This window comes from Canis lupus, chromosome 2 (genome assembly GCF_003254725.2).
Source record: "Canis lupus dingo isolate Sandy chromosome 2, ASM325472v2, whole genome shotgun sequence".
NCBI classification, from domain to species: Eukaryota; Metazoa; Chordata; class Mammalia; order Carnivora; family Canidae; genus Canis; species Canis lupus.
In genome coordinates, this window is record NC_064244.1 from 41,657,429 (window position 1) to 41,676,953 (window position 19,525).

Sequence of the window (19,525 nt, forward strand, 5' to 3'; positions counted from 1 at the left end):
GAGTTACAGTGTTGAGTGTATATGTACTTAGTTTGACTAAATGTTTAACAATTATTCTCTGGAATAACTATACCAGTCTATATTCCCATCAGTTGGACATGAGGGTTTTTATATCTCAATTTATATTGGATGTTATTGAGTCTTTTAATTTTAGCCAGTCTTTTGGCTTTAAAGTAAAATCTCATGTTTTAAAAGCATTTATCTGATTTTTAAGAGCTTACCTGTCTCTTCATGTGCTGTTATTATTGTAGGTTTCCACTTCTATAAGTTGCCTTTTCATATTTTTAGAGCATTTTTCTATTATTCATGCTCTGTTTCTCTTGTTGATTGGTAGGCACTCCAGTATTTTAGATTTTATGCTCTTCTGTCATCTTTGTCCATGATTTGCCTTACTGATCAAAAACTTTCTTTTGAAGTGCTTAAATATTTTTGCTTTCTGATTTGCTTTTGCAGTTTTAATTAAGAAGCTCTTCCTCACCTCTATGTCAGAAGTAATCTCCTATGTTATGCTTAGAGTTTTACCTTTCACATTTAGCTTTTAATCATCCGAATGTTTTTTTTTTTAATTCATGGTAACCATATTTATTTGAGTGCTAGCCAAATCAGAATGTAATGCATATAGTATGAATGAAGGTTTTTTATGGTAAAATAAACATAACATAAAATTTACCATTTTAACCATTTTTTAAAATTAAAAAATTTTAAGTAAGACTTCATTTTTTAAAAGCAGTTCTAGGCTCATAGCAAAATTGAGGAGAAAGCATAGAGATTTCCCATATGCACTTATCCCACATCTGCATGGCCTCCCACATTATCAACATCCCCAGCCAGAATGGTACATTTGTTAGAATTGAGGAACCTACAGCAATACATTATAATCACCCAAAGTCTGTAGTTTACCGTTAGGGCTCACTCTTGGTATTGTATAGTCTGTGGGTTTGGATGAATGTTTCCATCATTATGGTATCAGAAAGAGGATTTTCATTGCCTTAAAAATCCTCTGTTCTCTGCCTATCTCTCCCCCTTCTCTTTCCCCTAGTAACCAATAATCTTTTTTTTTTTTAATTTTTTTTCTTTATTTATTTATGATAGTCACACACACACACACAGAGAGAGAGAGAGAGAGAGAGAGAGAGGCAGAGACACAGGCAGAGGGAGAAGCAGGTTCCATGCACCGGGAGCCCAACGTGGAATTCGATCCCGGGTCTCCAGGATCGCGCCCTGGGCCAAAGGCAGGCGCCAAACCACTGCGCCACCCAGGGATCCCACCAATAATCTTTTTATTGTCTGCATCGTTTCACCTTTTCCAGAATGTCATACATTTGGAATCATATAGTATATATAGGCTTTTAAGATTGGGCTCTTTCACTTAGTAATATGCATTAAGTTTCCTCCATGTCTTTCCATGGCTTGATAGCTCAGTTTTTTTAAAAAAGATTTTATTTATTTATTCATGGGAGACAGAGAGGGGCAGAGACACAGGCAGAGGGAGAAGCAGGCTCCACACAGGGAGCCCGATGTGGGACTCCATCCTGGGACTCCAGTCCAGGATCACGCCCTGGCCCGAAGGCAGGTGCCAAACTGCTGAGCCACTCAGGGACCCCCAGTTGTTTGTTTCTCAAAGCAATGAATAATATGCTGTTGTCTGGATGTACAACAGTTGTTAATTCATTTGTCTCAGTAAGTATCTTGGTTGCTTCCAAGTTTTGGTGATTAGAAACAAAGCTACTAGAAACACACCCATGTGCAGGTTTTTGTGTGGATATAAGTTTTCACCCCATTTGGGTAAATACCAATGAGGATACTTTGCTGGATGATGTGGTAGGAGTATATTTAGTTTTGTTGGAAACTACCAAACTGCTTTGCAAGATATTCATACCATTTTACATTCCCATCAGAAATAAATAGGAATTCCTGTTGCTAAATGGCCTTGCTAGTATTTGATATTGTCAGTGTTAGAGACTTTGGCCATTCAGAAAGGCAAATTGTGGTACTTTATTGTTTTAATTTGCATTTTTCCGATGTTAAGGTCTTGACCGTTTTTAATTAGGTTTGTTTTCTTATTGTTGAGTTTTTAAGAATTCCTTTTGTGTTTTAGCTAATAATCCTTTATCAGATGTGTCTTACAAAAATATTTTCTCCTAGTGTGTGGCTTGTTTTCTCATTATTTTGACATTGTCTTTTGCAGAGTAGAAGTTGTTTTTGTTTTTTGTTTTAAAGATTATATTTACTTGAGAGAGAGAGGGAGCAAGTGAGCAAGCAAGAGCAGGGGAAAGAGCAGAGGGAGAGGCACAAGCTGACTCCATGCTGAGAGCAGAGCCTGAGGTTGGGCTGGATCCCCTAACTTTGAGGTAATGAGCTGAGCCAAAAATCAAGTCTGACACTTAACCAACTAAGCCACCCAGGCACTAACCTCCTCACTCTCTCTCTCTTTTTAAGATTTTAGTGAGTGGGAGTTTTTAGCTTCAGTGAAGCTTAGCTTATCAGTTATTTCTTTAATGGATTATGTTCTTGGTGTTGTATCTAAAAAGTCATCTTCATACCCCAGGTCATTTAGAGTTTCTCTTACGTTATCTTCCAGGGGTTTTATAGTTTTACATGTGTATTTAGATCTGTGATCCATTTTCTTTTCTTTCGATCTGTGATCATTTTGAGTTAATTTTTGTGAAGGGTGTAAGGTTGGTTCTATGTTCTTTCTTCCCCCCTCATGTGGATGTTTAGTTTTAGCACCATTCATTGAAAAGACTGTGTTTGCTCTTTGTATTGCCTTTGCTACTTTGTCAAAGATCAGTTGACCATACTTACATGGGTCTTGGTTCTCTATTCTGTTTCATTGATTTGTTTATTCTTTTGCCAATACTATACTGTCTTGATCATAATGGCTTTAGAGTAAGTATTTAAATTGGGTAGTGCCAGCCATTCAACTTTGTTCTTTTCCTTCAATATTATGTTGGCTATTCAAGGTATAGAATGTAAACTCTCCATGTAAACTTTAGAATCAATTGGTCAATATCCACAAAATAACTTGGTAGGATTTTGATTGGGTTAGCTTTGAATCTAGAGATAAAAGAATTGATATCTTGACAATAAAGAGTTTTCCTATCTATGAGTGTGAAATATCTTTCCATTTATTTAATCCTTTGATTTTCATGACAGTTTTATAGTTGTCCTCAAATAGATCTTCTGTACATTTTGTTAGATTAATACCCACCTATTTCATTTTTGAGTGCTAGTATAAATGGTAATATATTTTTATTTTCAAAGTAAATTTGTTTGTTATTGGTGCACAGGAAAGCAATTGGTTTTGTCTACTAATCTGGTATCGTGCACTTTTGCTATAGTTGCTTATTAGTTCCAGGAGTTTTTTTGTCATTATTTTGGATTTTCTACATAGGTGATCAGTTATTTGTGAAACAAGACAGTTTTATTTCTTTCTTCCCAATATGTGAACCTTTCATTTTCTTGCCTTATTTCTTTAGCTAGAACTTGCAGTATGATAATGAAGTGATGAGAAGGCACATCTTTGACCTGTACTTGATTTTAGTGGAAACACTTTGTGTTTCTCACTATTAAGTATGATGTTAGTTGTAGGTTTTTGTAAATAGTCTTTAAGAAGTTGAAGTTGTTTTCCCTGCTTAACCATTGTTTAAGGAAAGATTTATTTATTTTTAGAGAGCATGTGCTTGCATGTGAGCAGGGGTTGGGGGAAGGGAGGAGTGGCAGAGGAAGAGAGAGAGAGAGAGTCAGGAGCAGACTACTCTCCTAGCTCGATGCAGGGCTCTATCTCACTACCCTGAGATCAGGACCTAAGCTGAAATCAAGAGTCAGCTTCTAGACCGGACTGAGACACCCAGCTGCCCCCTCTTTAACCATTTTTAAGTAGACAGTTGAATCCATTTTTTGAATATGATGTAAAATAACCTATTTTCTTCCCACATAAAATAACCCAATTTTCCCCGCACTCTCTGTTAAATACTGTCCTTTCCCTATTGATATGTGATGCAAATTTCATCTCTTACACAATTTTGTCATTTTTTGGTCTTTTTTAAAAAAAGATTTTATTTATTTATTCATGCGAGACACCGAGAAAGAGAGGCAGAGACATAGGCAGAGGGAGAAGCAGGCTCTGTGGGGAATATGATGCAGGATTGATCCCAGGACTCTGGGATCACGCCTTGAGCTGAAGGCAGAAGCTGAACCACTGAGCCACCCAGGTGCCCCTTGTTCTTTTTTTTGTCTTAAAGCAATGGATAAAACCTACCATTCACTAAATAATAGTAAAAATAACAAGCATTTAGACTTTTCTTCGCTTCAATGAGAATGCTCCAAAATTTTTAGAATTAAAATATAATGTTTGCTTTAGGCTTATTTTAGTTGATTTTTTAAATTGTGCTAAGGAATTTTCTTTCTATTTCTGCTCAAATACTTGTTTTGTTTAGAAATGGCAGTGAAGGGGGTGCCTGGATGGTTCAGTTGGTTAAATGTCTGACTGGATCTTGGCTCAGGATATGATCTCAGGGTTGTGAAATCGAGCCTCATGTCAAGCTTTGTGCTCAGTGGGGAAAGCCTGCTTGAGATTTTCTCTCCTCTCCCTGTGCCATTCCTCCTCTCTTTCTCTCAATATAAAAAAAGAAAAGGCAGTTGAATGTTAACAAATGCCCTTTTTTTGAATTCCAGATTTCTGTTGTTCCTTTAAATCTCCTAATATTCTTTAAACATGAACTAATTTTGTGTTCCTAGGATAAGCCCTGCATAGCTATTTTATTGCAGTATTCAATGAAATGAGATATCTTATTTAGTACTTTTATTTAAAGGAGCCAGATCTCTCTCTTTTAGGGGGGAAAAAAAAGGAGTGTGCAGGCCAGGGGTAGGGTGATCCAGGACAGAGGGAGAGGGAGAAGGAGAATCTCAAGAAGGCTTCATGCTCAGTGCTGAACCCAGTCTCACGACCCTGAGATCATGACCTCAGCTGAAATCAAGAGTCAGACGCTTAACTGACAGAGCCACCCAGGAACCCCTTTTTAGTGCTTTTGAATTAAGTAAGATTGGCCTCTAGTTTTCTTTTCTCATGTTCTAATTCAATTTTCGTTTTATGCTTTTTATCTTTTTTAAAGAATAAACTTTGGAACATGTAAATCACCTGTTTATTACAAGTTTAGTTGCCTTTGTCTACATATCTCTCTAGGCCAGGTTCTTCTTATTTTTTTAAAAAGAAAAAAAATTTTTTTGAAGCATGGTGCACACACAGTTTCAATATATATTTTTTAAGATATATTTATTCATGAGAGACAGAGAGAGGCAGAGACATAGAGGGAGAAGCAGGCTTCCCGTAGGGAGCCTGATGTGGGACTTGATCTCAGGATCCCAGGATCCCAGGATCATACCCTGAGCTGATAGCAGACGTTCAACCTCTGAGCCACCCAGGTGTCCCCAGATTGAGTATTTTTATTTTTATATTTATTTATTTATTTATTTATTTAATTTTATTTTTTTATTGGAGTTCAATTTGTCAACATACAGCATAACACCCAGTGCTCATCCCTCCAACTGCCCCCCTCAGTGCCCGTCACCCAGTCACCCCAACCCCCTGCCCACCTCCCTTTTCCACTACCCCTTGTTCATTTCCCAGAGTTGGGTGAGTCTCATGTTTTGTCACCCTCACTGATATTTTCACTCATTTTCTCTCCTTTCCCTTTATTCCCTTTCATTAATTTTTATATTCCCCAAATGAATGACACAATATAATGTTTGTCCTTCTCCAATTGACTTATTTCACTCAGCATAATACCCTCCAGTTCCATCCACGTTGAAGTAAATGTTGAGTATTTGTCGTTTCTAATGGCTAATATCCCATTGTATACATATACCACATCTTCTTTATCCATTCATCTTTTGATGGACGCTGAGGCTCCTTCCACAGTTTGGGTATTGTGGACATTGCTGCTATAAACATTGGGGTACGGGGTTCCAGCGTTGCACTGCATCTGTATCTTTGGGGTAAATCCCTAGCAGTGCAATTGCTGGGTTGTAGGGCAGATCTATTTTTATTTTATTTTATTTTATTTTATTTTATTTTATTTTATTTTATTTTATTTTATTTTATTTATTTTATTTTATTTATTTTCAGATCTATTTTTAACTCTTTGAGGAATCTCCACACAGATTGGCACACAGGTGGCAGGAAGTTCACACTCCCACCAACAGTGCAAGAGGGTTCCCCTTTCTACACATCCTCTCCAACCTTTGTTGTTTCCTGTCTTGCTAATTTTCCCCATTCTCACTGGTGTGAGGTGGTATGTCATTGTGGTTTTGATTTGTATTTCCCTGATGGCCAGTGATGCGGAGCATTTTCTCATATGCTTGTTGGCCATGTCTATGTCTTCCTCCGTGATATTTCTGTTCATGTCTTTTGCCCATTTCATGATTGGATTGTTTGTTTCTTTGATGTTGAGTTTAATAAGTTCTTTATAGATCTTGGATACTAGCCCTTTATCTGATAGGTCATTTGCAAATATCTTCTCCCATTCTGTAGGTTGTCTTTTAGTTTTGTTGACTGTGTCCTTTGCTGTGCAAACGCTTTTTATCTTGATTAAGTCCCAATAATTCATTTTTGCTTTTATTTCTCTTGCCTTCATGGATGTATCTTGCAAGAAGTTACTGTGGCCAAGTTCAAAAAGGGTGTTGCCTGTGTTCTCCTCTAGGATTTTGATGGAATCTTGTCTCATATTTAGATCTTCATTCCATTTTGAGTTTATCTGTGTGTATGGTGTAAGAGAATGGTCTAGTTTCATTCTTCTGCATGTGGATGTCCAATTTTCCCAGCACCATTTATTGAAGAGACTGTCTTTTTTCCAGTAGATGGTCTTTCCTGCTTTGTTGAATATTAGTTTACCATAAAGTTGACCATAAAATCTTGTCTCATATTTAGATCTTCATTCCATTTTGAGTTTATCTGTGTGTATGGTGTAAGAGAATGGTCTAGTTTATTCTTCTGCGTGTGGATGTCCAATTTTCCCAGCCCATTTATTGAAGAGACTGTCTTTCTTCCAATGGACAGTCTTTCCTGCTTTGTTGAATATTAGTTGACCATAAAGTTGAGGGTCCACTTCTGGATTCTCTATTCTGTTCCGTTGATCTATGTGTCTGTTTTTGTGCCAGTACCACACTGTCTTGATGACCACAGCTTTGTTGTATAACCTGAAATCTGGCATTGTGATGCCCCCAGCTGTGGTTTTCTTTTTTAATATTCCCCTGGATATTCGGGGTCTTTTTTGATTCCACACAAATATTAAGATGATTTGTTCCAACTCTCTGAAGATAGTCCATGGTATTTTGATAGGGATTGCATTAAATGTGTAAATTGCCCTGGGTAACATTGACATTTTCACAATATTAATTCTTCCAATCCATGAGCATGGAATATTTTTCCATCTCTTTGTGTCTTCTCCATTTCTTTCAGAAGCGTCCTGTAGTTTTTAGGGTATAGATCCTTTACCTCTTTGGTTAGGTTTATTCCTAGGTCTCTCATGCTTTTGGGTGCAATTGTAAATGGGATTGACTCTTTAATTTCTCTTTCTTCAGTCTCATTGTTAGTGTATAGAAATGCCACTGATTTCTGGGCATTGATTTTGTATCCTGCCACACCCCCGATTTGCTGTATGAGTTCTAGCAATCTTGGAGTGGAGTCTTTTGGGTTTTGTATGTAGAGTATCATGTCATCTGGGAAGAGGGAGAGTTTGACTTCTTCTTTCCCAATTTGAATTCCTTTTATTTTTGCTGCTCAATTGCTGAGCCTAGGATTTCTAGTACTATGTTGAATAGCAGTGGTGAGAGTAGACATTTCTGTCATGTTCCTGTAGGGGAAAGGCTCCCAGTGTTTCCCCATTGAGAACGTTATTTGCTGTGGGCTTTTCATAGATGGCTTTTAAGATGCTAAGGAATGTTCCCTCTATCCCTACACTCTGAAGAGTTTTGATCAGGAATGGATGCTGTGTTTTGTCAAATGCTTTCTCTGCATCTATTGAGAGGATCATATGGTTCTTGTTTTTTCTCTTGTTGATATGATCTATCACATTGATGGCTTTACGCTTGTTGAACCAGCCTTGCATCCTGGGGATAAATCCCACTTGGTCATGGTGAATGATCTTAATGTACTGTTGGATCCTATTGGCTAGTATCTTGTTGAGAATTTTTGCATCTATGTTCATCAGGGATATTGGTCTATAATTCTCCTTTTTGGTGGCTTTGTCTGGTTTTGGAATTAGGGCGATGCTGGTCTCATAGAACGAGTTTGGAAGTATTCCATCTCTTTTTATCTTCCTGAACAGCTTTAGTAGAATAGGTATGGTTTCTTCTTTAAACGTTTGATAGAATTCCCCTGGGAAGCCATCTGGCCTGGACTTTTGTGTCTTGGGAGGTTTTTGATGACTGCTTCAATTTCCTTTCGGGTTATCAGCCTGTTCAGATTTTCTATTTCTTCCTGTTCCAATTTTGGTAGTTTGTGGTTTTCCAGAAATGCGTCCATTTCTTCTAGATTGCCTAATTTATTGGCATTTAGCTGTTCATAATAAGTTTATAAAATCGTTTGTATTTCCTTGATATTGGTGGTGATCTTTCCTTTCTCATTTGTGATTTTATTAATTTGAGTCTTTTCTCTCTTCTTTTTAATAAGGCTGGATAATGGCTTATCTATCTTATTAATTCTTTTAAAGAACCAACTCCTGGTTTTGTTGATCTGTTCCACAGTTCTTCTGGTCTCTATTTCGTTGAGTTCTGCTCAAATCTTTATTAATTCTCTTCTTCTGCTAGGTGAAGGTTTTATTTGCTGTTCCTTCTTCAGCTCCTTTAGGTACAAGGTTAGCTTTTTTTTTTTTTTTTTTTTTTAAGGTTAGCTTTTGTATTTGAATTCTTTCTAGTTTTTGGATGGATGCTTGTATTGCAATGTATATCCCCCTCATGACTGCTTTTGCTGTATCCCAAAGATTTTGAACAGTTGTATCTTCATTCTCATTAGTTTCAATGAATATTTTTAATTCTTCTCTAATTTCCTGGTTGACCCTTTCATCTTTTAGCAGGATGGTCTTTAACCTCCATGTGTTTGAAATCCTCCCAAACTTCTTGTGGTTTAGTTCTGGTTTCAAAGCATTATGGTCTGAAAATATGCATGGGACGATCCCAGTCTTTTGGTATCGGTTAAGACCTGATTTGTGACCCAGTATGTGGTCTATTCTGGAGAAAGTTCCATGTGCACTTGAGAAGAATGTGCATTCAGTTGCGTTTGGATGTAAAGTTCTGTAAATATCTGTGAAATCCATCGTGTCCTGTGTATCATTTAAAGCTCTTGTTTCTTTGGATATGTTGTGCTTAGAAGATCTATCAATTGTAGAAAGCACCGTGTTCAAGTCTCCCAAGTATAAGTGTATTATTATCTAAGTATGTCTTAACTTTGGTTATTAACTGATTGATATACTTGGCAGCTCCCACATTCGGGGCATAAATATTCACAATTGTTAGGTCCTCTTGTTGGATAGATCCTTTAAGTATGATATAGTGTCCCTCTTCATCTCTTACTACAGTCTTTGGGATAAACTTTAATTTACCTGATATGAGGATGGCTACCCCTGCTTTCTTTTGAGGACCATTTGAATGGTAAATGGTTCTCCAGCCTTTTATTTTCAGGCTGTAGGTGTCCTTATGTCTAAAATGAGTCCCTTGGGATCCCTGGGTGGCGCAGCAGTTTAGTGCCTGCCTTTGGCCCAGGGCGCGATCCTGGAGATCCGGGATTGAATCCCACGTTGGGCTCCTGGTGCATGGAGCCTGCTTCTCCATCTGCCTATGTCTCTGCCTCTCTCTCTCTCTCTCTGTGACTATCATAAATAAAAAAAAATAAAAAAAAATAAAATGAGTCTCTTGTAGATCTGCCTCTCTCTCTCTCTCTCTGTGACTATCATAAATAAAAAAAAATAAAAAAAAATAAAATGAGTCTCTTGTAGACAGCAAATAGATGGGTCTTGCTTTTTTGTCCAGTCTAAAACCCTGTACCTTTTGATGGGATCATTAAGCCCATTCACGTTCAGAGTTACTATTAAAAGATATGAATTTAGTGTCATCATAATACCTATTCAGTCCCTGTTTTTGTGGATTGTTTCTTTGGACTTCCTCTTTCTTTTACGGAGTTCTCCCTTAATATTTCTTGCAGAGCTGGTTTGGTGGTCACATATTTTTTTTCAGTTTCTGCCTATCTTGGAAGCTCTTTATCTCTCCTTCTATTCTGAATGAGAGCCTTGCTGGATAAAGTATTATTGGCTGCAGGTTCTTCTCATTTAGGACCCTGAGTATATCCTGCCAACCCTTTCTGGCCTGCCAGGTCTCTGGAGAGGTCTGCTGTTAACCTAATACTTCTCCCCATAAAGGTTAGGGATCTCTTGTCTCTTGCTGTTTTAAGGATCTTCTCTTTATCTTTGGAATTTGCAAGTTTCACTATTAAATGTCGGGGTGTTGAACGGTTTTCCTTGATTTTTTTTTTTTTTTTTTTGAGGGGGGAATCTTTCTATCTCCTGGATCCGAATGCCTGTTTTCCTTCCCAAGTTAGGGAAGTTCTCAGCTATGATTTGTTCAAATACATATTCTGGCCCTCTGGCCCTTTTGGTGCCCTCGGGAACCCCAATTAAACATAGGTTTTTCTTCCTCAGGCTGTCCTTTATTTCCTTTAATCTATCTTCATGGTCTTTTAATTGTTTGTCTCTTTTTTCCTCAGTTTCCCTCTTTGCCATCAACTTGTCTTCTATGTCACTCACTTGTTCTTCTACCTCGTTAACCCTTGTCTTTAGGACCTCCAGTTTGGATTGCATCTCATTTAACTGATTTTTAATTTCGGCCTGATTAGATCTAAATTCTGTAGTCATGAAGTCTCTTGAATCCTTTATGCTTTTTTCTAGAGCCACCAGTAGCTTTATAATTGTGCTTCTGAATTGGCTTTCTGATATTGAATTGTAATCCAAATTCTGTAACTCTGTGGGAGAGAGGAGTATTTCTGATTCTTTTGTGGTGAATTCTTCCTTGTCATTTTGCTCAGTGCAGAGTGACTAAAAACAAGTTGTACTGGAAAAAGAAAAAGAGAAAGAAAAAAAGGGGGGGAACAAACAAAAACAAAAGGTGGGGTATCCTGTGATTCTATATACTGTAAGTCCCTAGACTTCCCCTGGAACTTTCCAGCACTGCTTGGTCAAGAACTTGCTCTTCCCCTGTCCTTTAAGCTGGTCTTCTGGGGGAGGGGCTGCTGTGCTGATTCTCAGGTGTGTGCACCTGGGGGAGCTGCCCCGCCCCCTGCCAGGTGCACTGCTCAGTGGGAGCTGTTTATCCTGCGAGGTCCCTGCTCCCTGGCGGCCCTGCTCAGTCCCAGGCACAAGGTGACACCAGGAGGAACAACAACAGTGGCAGCGGCCAGCTCTCCAGCTCTAGAGTCCGCTCCTGCAGTAACTACCACAGTCTCCCAGTCCACAGGGTCCTGAATGCTCCGGGGGCGCCGATCTGCACAGCTTGGGGGGTCTGGGGGCAGGAGCGTCCTTGCTGTCCTGGGTCCTCCCTGCCCCCGCGTGTCCCGGGGGGAGCGCTGGATATTGGGCTGTGTCCCCTGGTGCCCTGGGCTATGGGGTCTGCGCCCGCCCCTGGAATCGGGCTCCCGGGGCCATGCAGCCCCCTTCGTGCAGAGCCTCCACTTGAGCTGTCCCTGGGCCCCCTGGGGCGCACACTCCAGCCCTGTAGGGAGCTCAGCCCGGGGAATGTGGCGCACTCTCCCCAGGGGCACATCTCCTCTGTTAGTGACCCAGGGGACCTGGGGGGCTCCACTGCCCTTCCTGGGATCCTGCCCGAGTTCCCTGCAAGCGCCTTTCCGTCCGGGAAGGCTGGTAAAGCTCCTGCTTCTCTGGGACTGGGGTTTTGACCCGCTCCTTGCAGGGCCCCTCCCCCTTGGATGCTTTTTTATTTATTTTTTTCCGTCTTCCTACTTTGATAGAAGCGGGAACTCTTCTCACTGTAGCATTCCAGCTGTTCTCTCTTTAAATCTCAGGCCAAATTCGTAGGTTTTCAGGATGATTTGAAAGTTATCTAGGTAATTTGGTGGGGACAGGTGACTTGGGGACCCTACTCTTCTACCTTCTTTCCCTGCCAGATTCAGTATTTTTTTTATTTTTATTTATTTATGATAGAGAGAGAGAGAGAGGCAGAGACACAGGCAGAGGAAGAAGCAGGCTCCACGCACCGGGAGCCTGATGTGGGATTCGATCCCGGGTCTCCAGGATCGCGCCCTGGGCCAAAGGCAGGCGCTAAACCGCTGCGCCACCCAGGGATCCCAGATTCAGTATTTTTAAGGTATACATCATAAATGTACAGGTCGCTGGATTTGAACAAGGTGAATACACCTTCGTGTTCACCCATATCAAGAACAGAGCATTAGTGGAACTCTAAAAACCCTTGTTCAAGGCAACCATCACTCTGACTAGGAGTAACTGCTATTCTAATTTCTAGCAGCATAAAGTTTTTCCTGTATATACAAATTATATAGAATTGGAACCATACATTAAATTCTCTTGTGTTTAAGCTTCTCTCCATTTCTCCATGGAAATAGTTGTAGGTTATTTATGGATATAACATAGGACATTGTATTAATGGGCATGTGGATAGTTTACAGTATTTTCCTATTTTGTAAACTTCTGTTATGTCTTTTGGTGGATGTAAGAATATTGTTGGCAGACCAGTAGCATTGGTGTTACCTGTGAACTTAGAAATGCAGAATCTAGAGGTGGCTAAGTTGGTTGAACATCTGTCTGCCTTCAGCTTAAGTTATGGTCTCAGAGTCATGGGATAGACCTCTATGCCAGGCTCCCTGCTCACCGGGGAGTCTGCTTTTCTCTATGCCCTTCATCATCCCTCATCCCCCTGCTTGTATGGACTTTCTATCTCAAATTAAAAAAAAAAACTTGGAAAAAAAATGCAGACTCTAATGTTTCACCCACAACTACTATATCATAATCTACATTTTAACCAGATTTCCAGGCAATTTTTGTGCACATTACTTTTATAATTACATGATCTCTGGTTGGAAGACTGAAGGTTGATGATTTATAAATGTGTAGTCCTTGAGCTACTTGAGATAATGAAGGGCATTAGAGATTAATACAGCTGGCAGCCCTAAATACTGAGAAGTTGTTTCAGAACTTTTTGCCACTGAGTCTTTTTCATCTTCTCTTACCCTTTTCACTTTGGGTTAAGCAGATGACGCTGGATGAAGATTGGAAGATTACAGGTGGATTAGAGCTCGAACTAAAGTCTTCTAGTTCTTGTTCTTTTTCTTGGTGGTTAAATATGTGGATTTTTTTTTAAGTTGTTCATAATTTGCTCCTTCTTTCTGAATCTGGTCTGATGTAATTACATGTCATTTGGTGGGAATTGCTTCCATTAATCTAATTTCGTTTTAAATGGAGTTTCTTTTCATTTCTTTTGTTTTGTTTTGATAGGCTTCAGAGCACCAAAGGTAAATAGCTATACTCTATCATTTATTAGTATCATGGACTTCTTTACTGATATTTTTCCAACTATGTATTTATTATGATGGGGATTGAACCTGATAAAATTCAGTGATGGTATATCATTAAATTAATGAAAGTGAGAGCAGCAATCCCTAAAACTACTAAAAAAAAAAGTAAAGAGAGTAATTGCCTATTTCCTTTTGACTGCGTGCTAAAAGCAAAGAAGACAAGATGAATTAATTCTTTATTAGAACCTTCAGTTTTTGGACCATCATTTTTAGACTATACCTTGGGATTTTTAAAAATTTTGCATGCTGTTTCCTTTAACTCTTAAAAATATTTGTATCTTTCCTGTGTTTTACTTTTCAGATTTGAATGACTAATGGGGTGTTGTCCAAGATTATTTTTAAGTTTGTCCTTTGATTTACCATCTAGAGATGTTAAGGTGCTTCTCTTATAGATGTACTGTGGAGAATGTATACAGGTCTCCAACAAGTAGGGCTTTAAGTCTGATGATTGGATTCAAATTGAAGTCCAGTCTTCATACTGGCTGGATGACCTTGGTGAAGTTGCTTCTCTAAACTTTAGGTTCTCTAAACTTTAGGTTCTCTAAACTTTGTTTTCTCATTTTAAAAATGAGGATAATAGCTCTTACATTTTTAAGTGTTAAATAAGCTAGTTAATATATACAAAGGCCTAATATAGTGTAGTGCCTGATATCTGTGGTGCTCAAATGATGATTTTCTTGTGCACATGTGATAACAATTATCTATCTTGAATTTGACCACTTGTTTTAGTTGTCAACTAATTTTATTTTGATGGTAATAAACTACTTGAATCTTAAGTTTTTTCTTTTTGGGTGTTAGCTTTTTTTTCTTCTTATGTCTGCTGCTAGTTCAGATCATTTAAATTGTTTTTGCAGTGGGTATAATTAAGCACAGTTTTGGGATGGAAATCCTGCTTTCTAGGCCTAGCACATATAGGTTCTGTTATTTTGGGGTTTTAATTTTTTCTAAAAACAAACTCAGCAATACCTACCCTCATTCCTAACAGGGTTATTATAAGGATAAAGATCAAATGAGGTGATGAATGTAATTTTGTAAAGTGTAAAGTTGTATACCATGTAGAGTGCTTTTTTTGAAGGAGACAGTACTTTGTTTTGTTTAATTAGATCTATTATACTTTAATTTTTTTGGCTAAACAGGTCATACTATATGTTTATTTTCTTCTTGACTCACATTTGAATTATTTCCTTTTTGCTAGTATGAATAGAGCTGCCATGAAAACCTCTTAGTTTGCTAATATATATTTTTGTCATAAATCATGTTATTTTTAGAGTGCTTTTTAAAATATTTACTTGAGATAGAGGAAGGGGGGGGAAAGAGAGAGAAAGAGAAAAAAAGAAGCAGACTTCCTGCTGAGTAGAGGACACAGACCTCGATCCCAGGATTCTGAGATCATGATCTGAGCCCAAGGCAGGTGCTTAACTGGACTGAACCACCAAAGTGCCCCCATGTTGAGTTACTTCATGTACTTTTATCTGTAGAGATAGTTTTTTTCATTTTGATATGTTAATGTTGTTACTTACCTTTTTAAGATGCTCTGTTGTTTAAAATATCCTTGCATACTGGAATAAACCCCAGTTGGTCATAATGTTCTATTTAATTTCCTATTGGATTTGTTTTGCTAATAATTTTTATGGAGATTTTGCATCTACTTGTGAGTCAAAGAGATTTTCTTCTGTCCTTGACTTGTTAACGTTGTGTTGACTTGGTAGAAATGAGTGGGGAAATATTTCCTCTTTATGTTTCCTGGGACGGTTATATGTCATTGGAATGATTTGTTCTTTGAGAGTTTGGTAGAGCTCGCCTGTTAAAAAAAAAAAAAATAAAGAAAAAACAACTAGGCCATGATGCAGAGATTTAAGTACTGATTTAATTTCTGTGTGACAATTTGGTTTGTTTATCCAGAGAAGAAATGAATATACATTCAAAAAGCATGTTCTTTTAAAGCTAGGATCAAGATCTAATTTGTAGCTTTACTATAGTATATGATTTGTGCTTGTTTCCCTATGCCCTTAACTGTTTTTGGTATTAGCAAACTTAAAACTATTTTCCAGTCAGTCATATGATTGAAAAAAGCTGTCTTCTTCCTTTGATTTCCATTTTGTTTAACTGAGTAAGATTTAGTCATCATTTATTTTTCCTTTGGAGAACTACCTATCTAAAGCTACTAGGCTGTTTGTCTTTATTGATTTATAGAATTCTTCCTTTATCATGGGGGATGGCACATTGAAAAGGTTTAATGTTTGTACCACAAGATACCTTTTTGACTTGCTTTAAATTTACTTGATTCAGAAATGAATGATGGACCTTCTCGAAGAGATCATTTCATGAGAGGTGGATTTCTCTCAGGGAGGAGTATGGGAAACAGAGGTAAGTATATTTGTCTTTCCATAATCTTACTAACTGCTCAGTGGTGGAAAGAATAGAAACTATTATAGCTGTTTAGTGCAAAGCTAAGTCTGTTGTAACTCACTGCACAGTAGACTTTGGAATAATGAGTTTATTGTTTTTTCACTTAGCAGTTTCCTTTTTGCTTTTTCCTTTGGGATAGTAGGAGTTAAATTGATAAACTACATTGGTTAAGGATGGCTTTATAGGGATATTTCTTGATGTGTTTATGATTATTGATATCCCACAATTGGCAGGAGAATGTTTGTAAAAACTTCAGAGATTAGGGTAGGAAGGGCCTCTTTTTTAAACTTTTATTTCTCAAAAAAAGGCAATATAGAAACATTTCTGTAAGTTTATTAGTATTAAGAGGTTATTTCCCCAAACTTGGAACTTTTTATTTTTAGAACAAGTACTTGATTTGACAGGTAATGATATAGCAAAATACCTTCCTACAGTCCATTTTTAGATTTGATATTACAATGCTGAAAGTATTTTACTTTATGTTTTAGTATAGTGCCATAAAATATTAAAACTTAAAATTTATTTAAAAATCCACATGACTGTTTATTTCTTTTACAGGGTATCATAAGTTAGGGCTAATTGGTAGTTTTAAATACACGTAGTGCTTAATCTTGAATTCATTGGATGTTAATTGAAAAACTTTATTTCTAGGTATTTTTATTCATTGGAGACATTAAAGATTGTTGTATGGTATTTCCTTTGATACTTGGAAAACTTTATTTCTTGTTTAGATTCAGTTAAGATTTTATTTATTTGAGAGAGAAGAGAGTACAGTGAATATACAAGAGGGGTAAGGGGCAGAGGGAGAGGACAAGCAGACTGCTGCTGAGCAGGGAGCCCAATACAGGGCTGGGCTCAATCCTAGGACCTTAAGATCATGACCTGAGTCCTAGGCAGATGCTTAACCAGCTGAGCTGCCCCAAGAAATAATTTCTTTAAATATGCATTTTTATTGTGTTTTTAAAGCCTGCATAGTAAGAGACATTGATGATTTGCTAAAAGGTTCAAGTGGGGGTTTTGTTGGTTACTAATAACATTAGAGATAATAAATACCTGAAAATTATTACACTTAGAGGAACATTTAATACTTAAATGTATTCTAAAAAATATATTTTAGAGTAGATGTTTTAAAATCTAATTTTAGAATTTAATTTAGGTGACACTTTTTTGTTTTTGTTTTTGTTTTTTTTTAAAATATTTTATTTATTTATTCATGAGAGACACAGAGAGAGGCAGAGACATAGGCAGAGAGAAAAACAGGCTCCACGCTGGGAGCCTGACGTGGGACTCGATCCCGGGACTCCAGGATCACGCCCTGGGCCAAAGGCAGGCACCAACTGCTGAGCCACCCAGGGATCCCCTAGGTGACACTTTTTGATGCGGATTTCAAAATACTAATGAATAAAGCCTTTAAAATTTTTTTTATTTTTTAGAGATGAAGTGGGGGGGAGGGGCAGAGGGCGTGCAAGAGAGAGAATCTCAAGCAGGCTCCATGCCCAGCACAGAGAAAGCTCCATCTCAAAACCCTGAGATAATCACCTGAACTGAAATCAAGAGTTGGATGGATGCTTAACCTAGTGAACCACCCAGGCTCCCCAGAAATGTTTTAATTAGGTATTTTTAAATTTTCAAATTCAGAAAGTATATTCATATATCTTGTTAAAGTTTTGCATTAATTGAATGCTTTTTCCTTTTTTTTCTTTTTTAAATTGAAGTGTAGTTGATGCACAATGCATTACATTAGTTTCAGATATACAACGTAGCGATTCCACAACTATACTCATCACTGGTATAGCTACCATCTGTCACCATGCAAAATTATTAACAATACCAACGACTATATCTTCTATGATATATCTTTTATCTGTGTGACTTATTCATTCTGTAACTGGAAGCCTGTATCTTTGAATAAAGGCTTTTTTTTTAAATTTTCTATTTATTTATTTATTTAAATAAAGGCTTTTTAAATGAGAAAACCGTCACTGAGACCGATTTTACTACACACTGTTAATTTCATATGTGTTAGGTTGAAAAACACATTAATCTTCTGATCAAAACTCTTGGCTGAATGTTAATACTTTAAAAAGTTATCATTGTACTACGAATAATCTTAGAAATTCATAGACCAATGAATATAACTCCTTTCCCTTATTGTTAATGGAATACTTTAGTTTCAACCTCTATATTTTTTCTCAGAGCTTGTGTAGCTAGCAATTTGTTTTTGAAAATGACCCTTCCTTAAAAAAAAAAAAAAAAGGATGTATCTTGCAAGAAGTTACTATGGCCGAGTTCAAAAAGGGTGTTGCCTGTGTTCTTCTCTAGGATTTTGATGGAATCTTGTCTCACATTTAGATCTTTCATCCATTTTGAGTTTATCTTTGTGTATGGTGAAAGAGAGTGGTCTAGTTTCATTCTTCTGCATGTGGATGTCCAATTTTCCCAGCACCATTTATTGAAGAGACTGTCTTTCTTCCAATGGGTAGTCTTTCCTCCTTTATCGAATATTAGTTGCCCATAAAGTTCAGGGTCCACTTCTGGATTCTCTATTCTGTTCCACTGATCTATGTGTCTGTTTTTGTGCCAGTACCACACTGTCTTGATGACCACAGCTTTGTAGTACAACCTGAAATCTGGCATTGTGATGCCCCCAGATATGGTTTTCTTTTTTAAAATTCCCCTGGCTATTCGGGGTCTTTTCTGATTCCACACAAATCTTAAAATAATTTGTTCTAACTCTCTGAAGAAAGTCCATGGTATTTTGATAGGGATTGCATTAAACGTGTATATTGCCCTGGGTAACATTGACATTTTCACAATATTAATTCTGCCAATCCATGAGCATGGAATATTTTTCCATCTCTTTGTGTCTTCCTCAATTTCTTTCAGAAATGTTCTATAGTTTTGAGGGTATAGATCCTTTACCTCTTTGGTGAGGTTTATTCCTAGGTATCTTATGCTTTTGGGTGCAATTGTAAATGGGATTGACTCCTTAATTTCTCTTTCTTCAGTCTCATTGTTAGTGTGTAGAAATGCCACTGACTTCTGGGCATTGATTTTGTATCCTGCCACGCTACCGAATTGCTGTATGAGTTCTAGCAATCTTGGGGTGGAGACTTTTGGGTTTTCTATGTAGAGTATCATGTCATCGGCGAAGAGGGAGAGTTTGACTTCTTCTTTGCCAATTTGAATGCCTTTAATGTCTTTTTGTTGTCTGATTGCTGAGGCTAGGACTTCCAGTACTATGTTGAATAGCAGTGGTGAGAGTGGACATCCCTGTCTTGTTCCTGATCTTAGGGGAAAGGCTCCCAGTGCTTCCCCATTGAGAATGATATTTGCTGTGGGCTTTTCATAGATGGCTTTTAAGATGTTGAGGAATGTTCCCTCTATCCCGACACTCTGAAGAGTTTTGATCAGGAATGGATGCTGTATTTTGTCAAATGCTTTCTCTGCATCCAATGAGAGGATCATATGGTTCTTGGTTTTTCTCTTGCTGATATGATGAATCACATTGATTGTTTTACG

At 37.7% G+C, this 19,525-nt stretch overlaps 1 protein-coding gene across 4 annotated transcripts in view; it reads left to right on the forward strand.

Annotated features, from left to right (window-relative positions):
* Positions 1-19,525, forward strand: part of DDX4 (DEAD-box helicase 4) — an 83,144-nt gene that overhangs the window by 16,724 nt on the left and 46,895 nt on the right. For all 4 annotated transcript variants that reach the window (XM_025448173.3, XM_025448174.3, XM_025448177.3 and 1 more), the window contains exon 4: positions 15,884-15,961. In XM_025448173.3, coding sequence (XP_025303958.1) covers positions 15,884-15,961 — 78 coding nt within the window. The remainder of the gene's footprint in view (positions 1-15,883; positions 15,962-19,525) is intronic.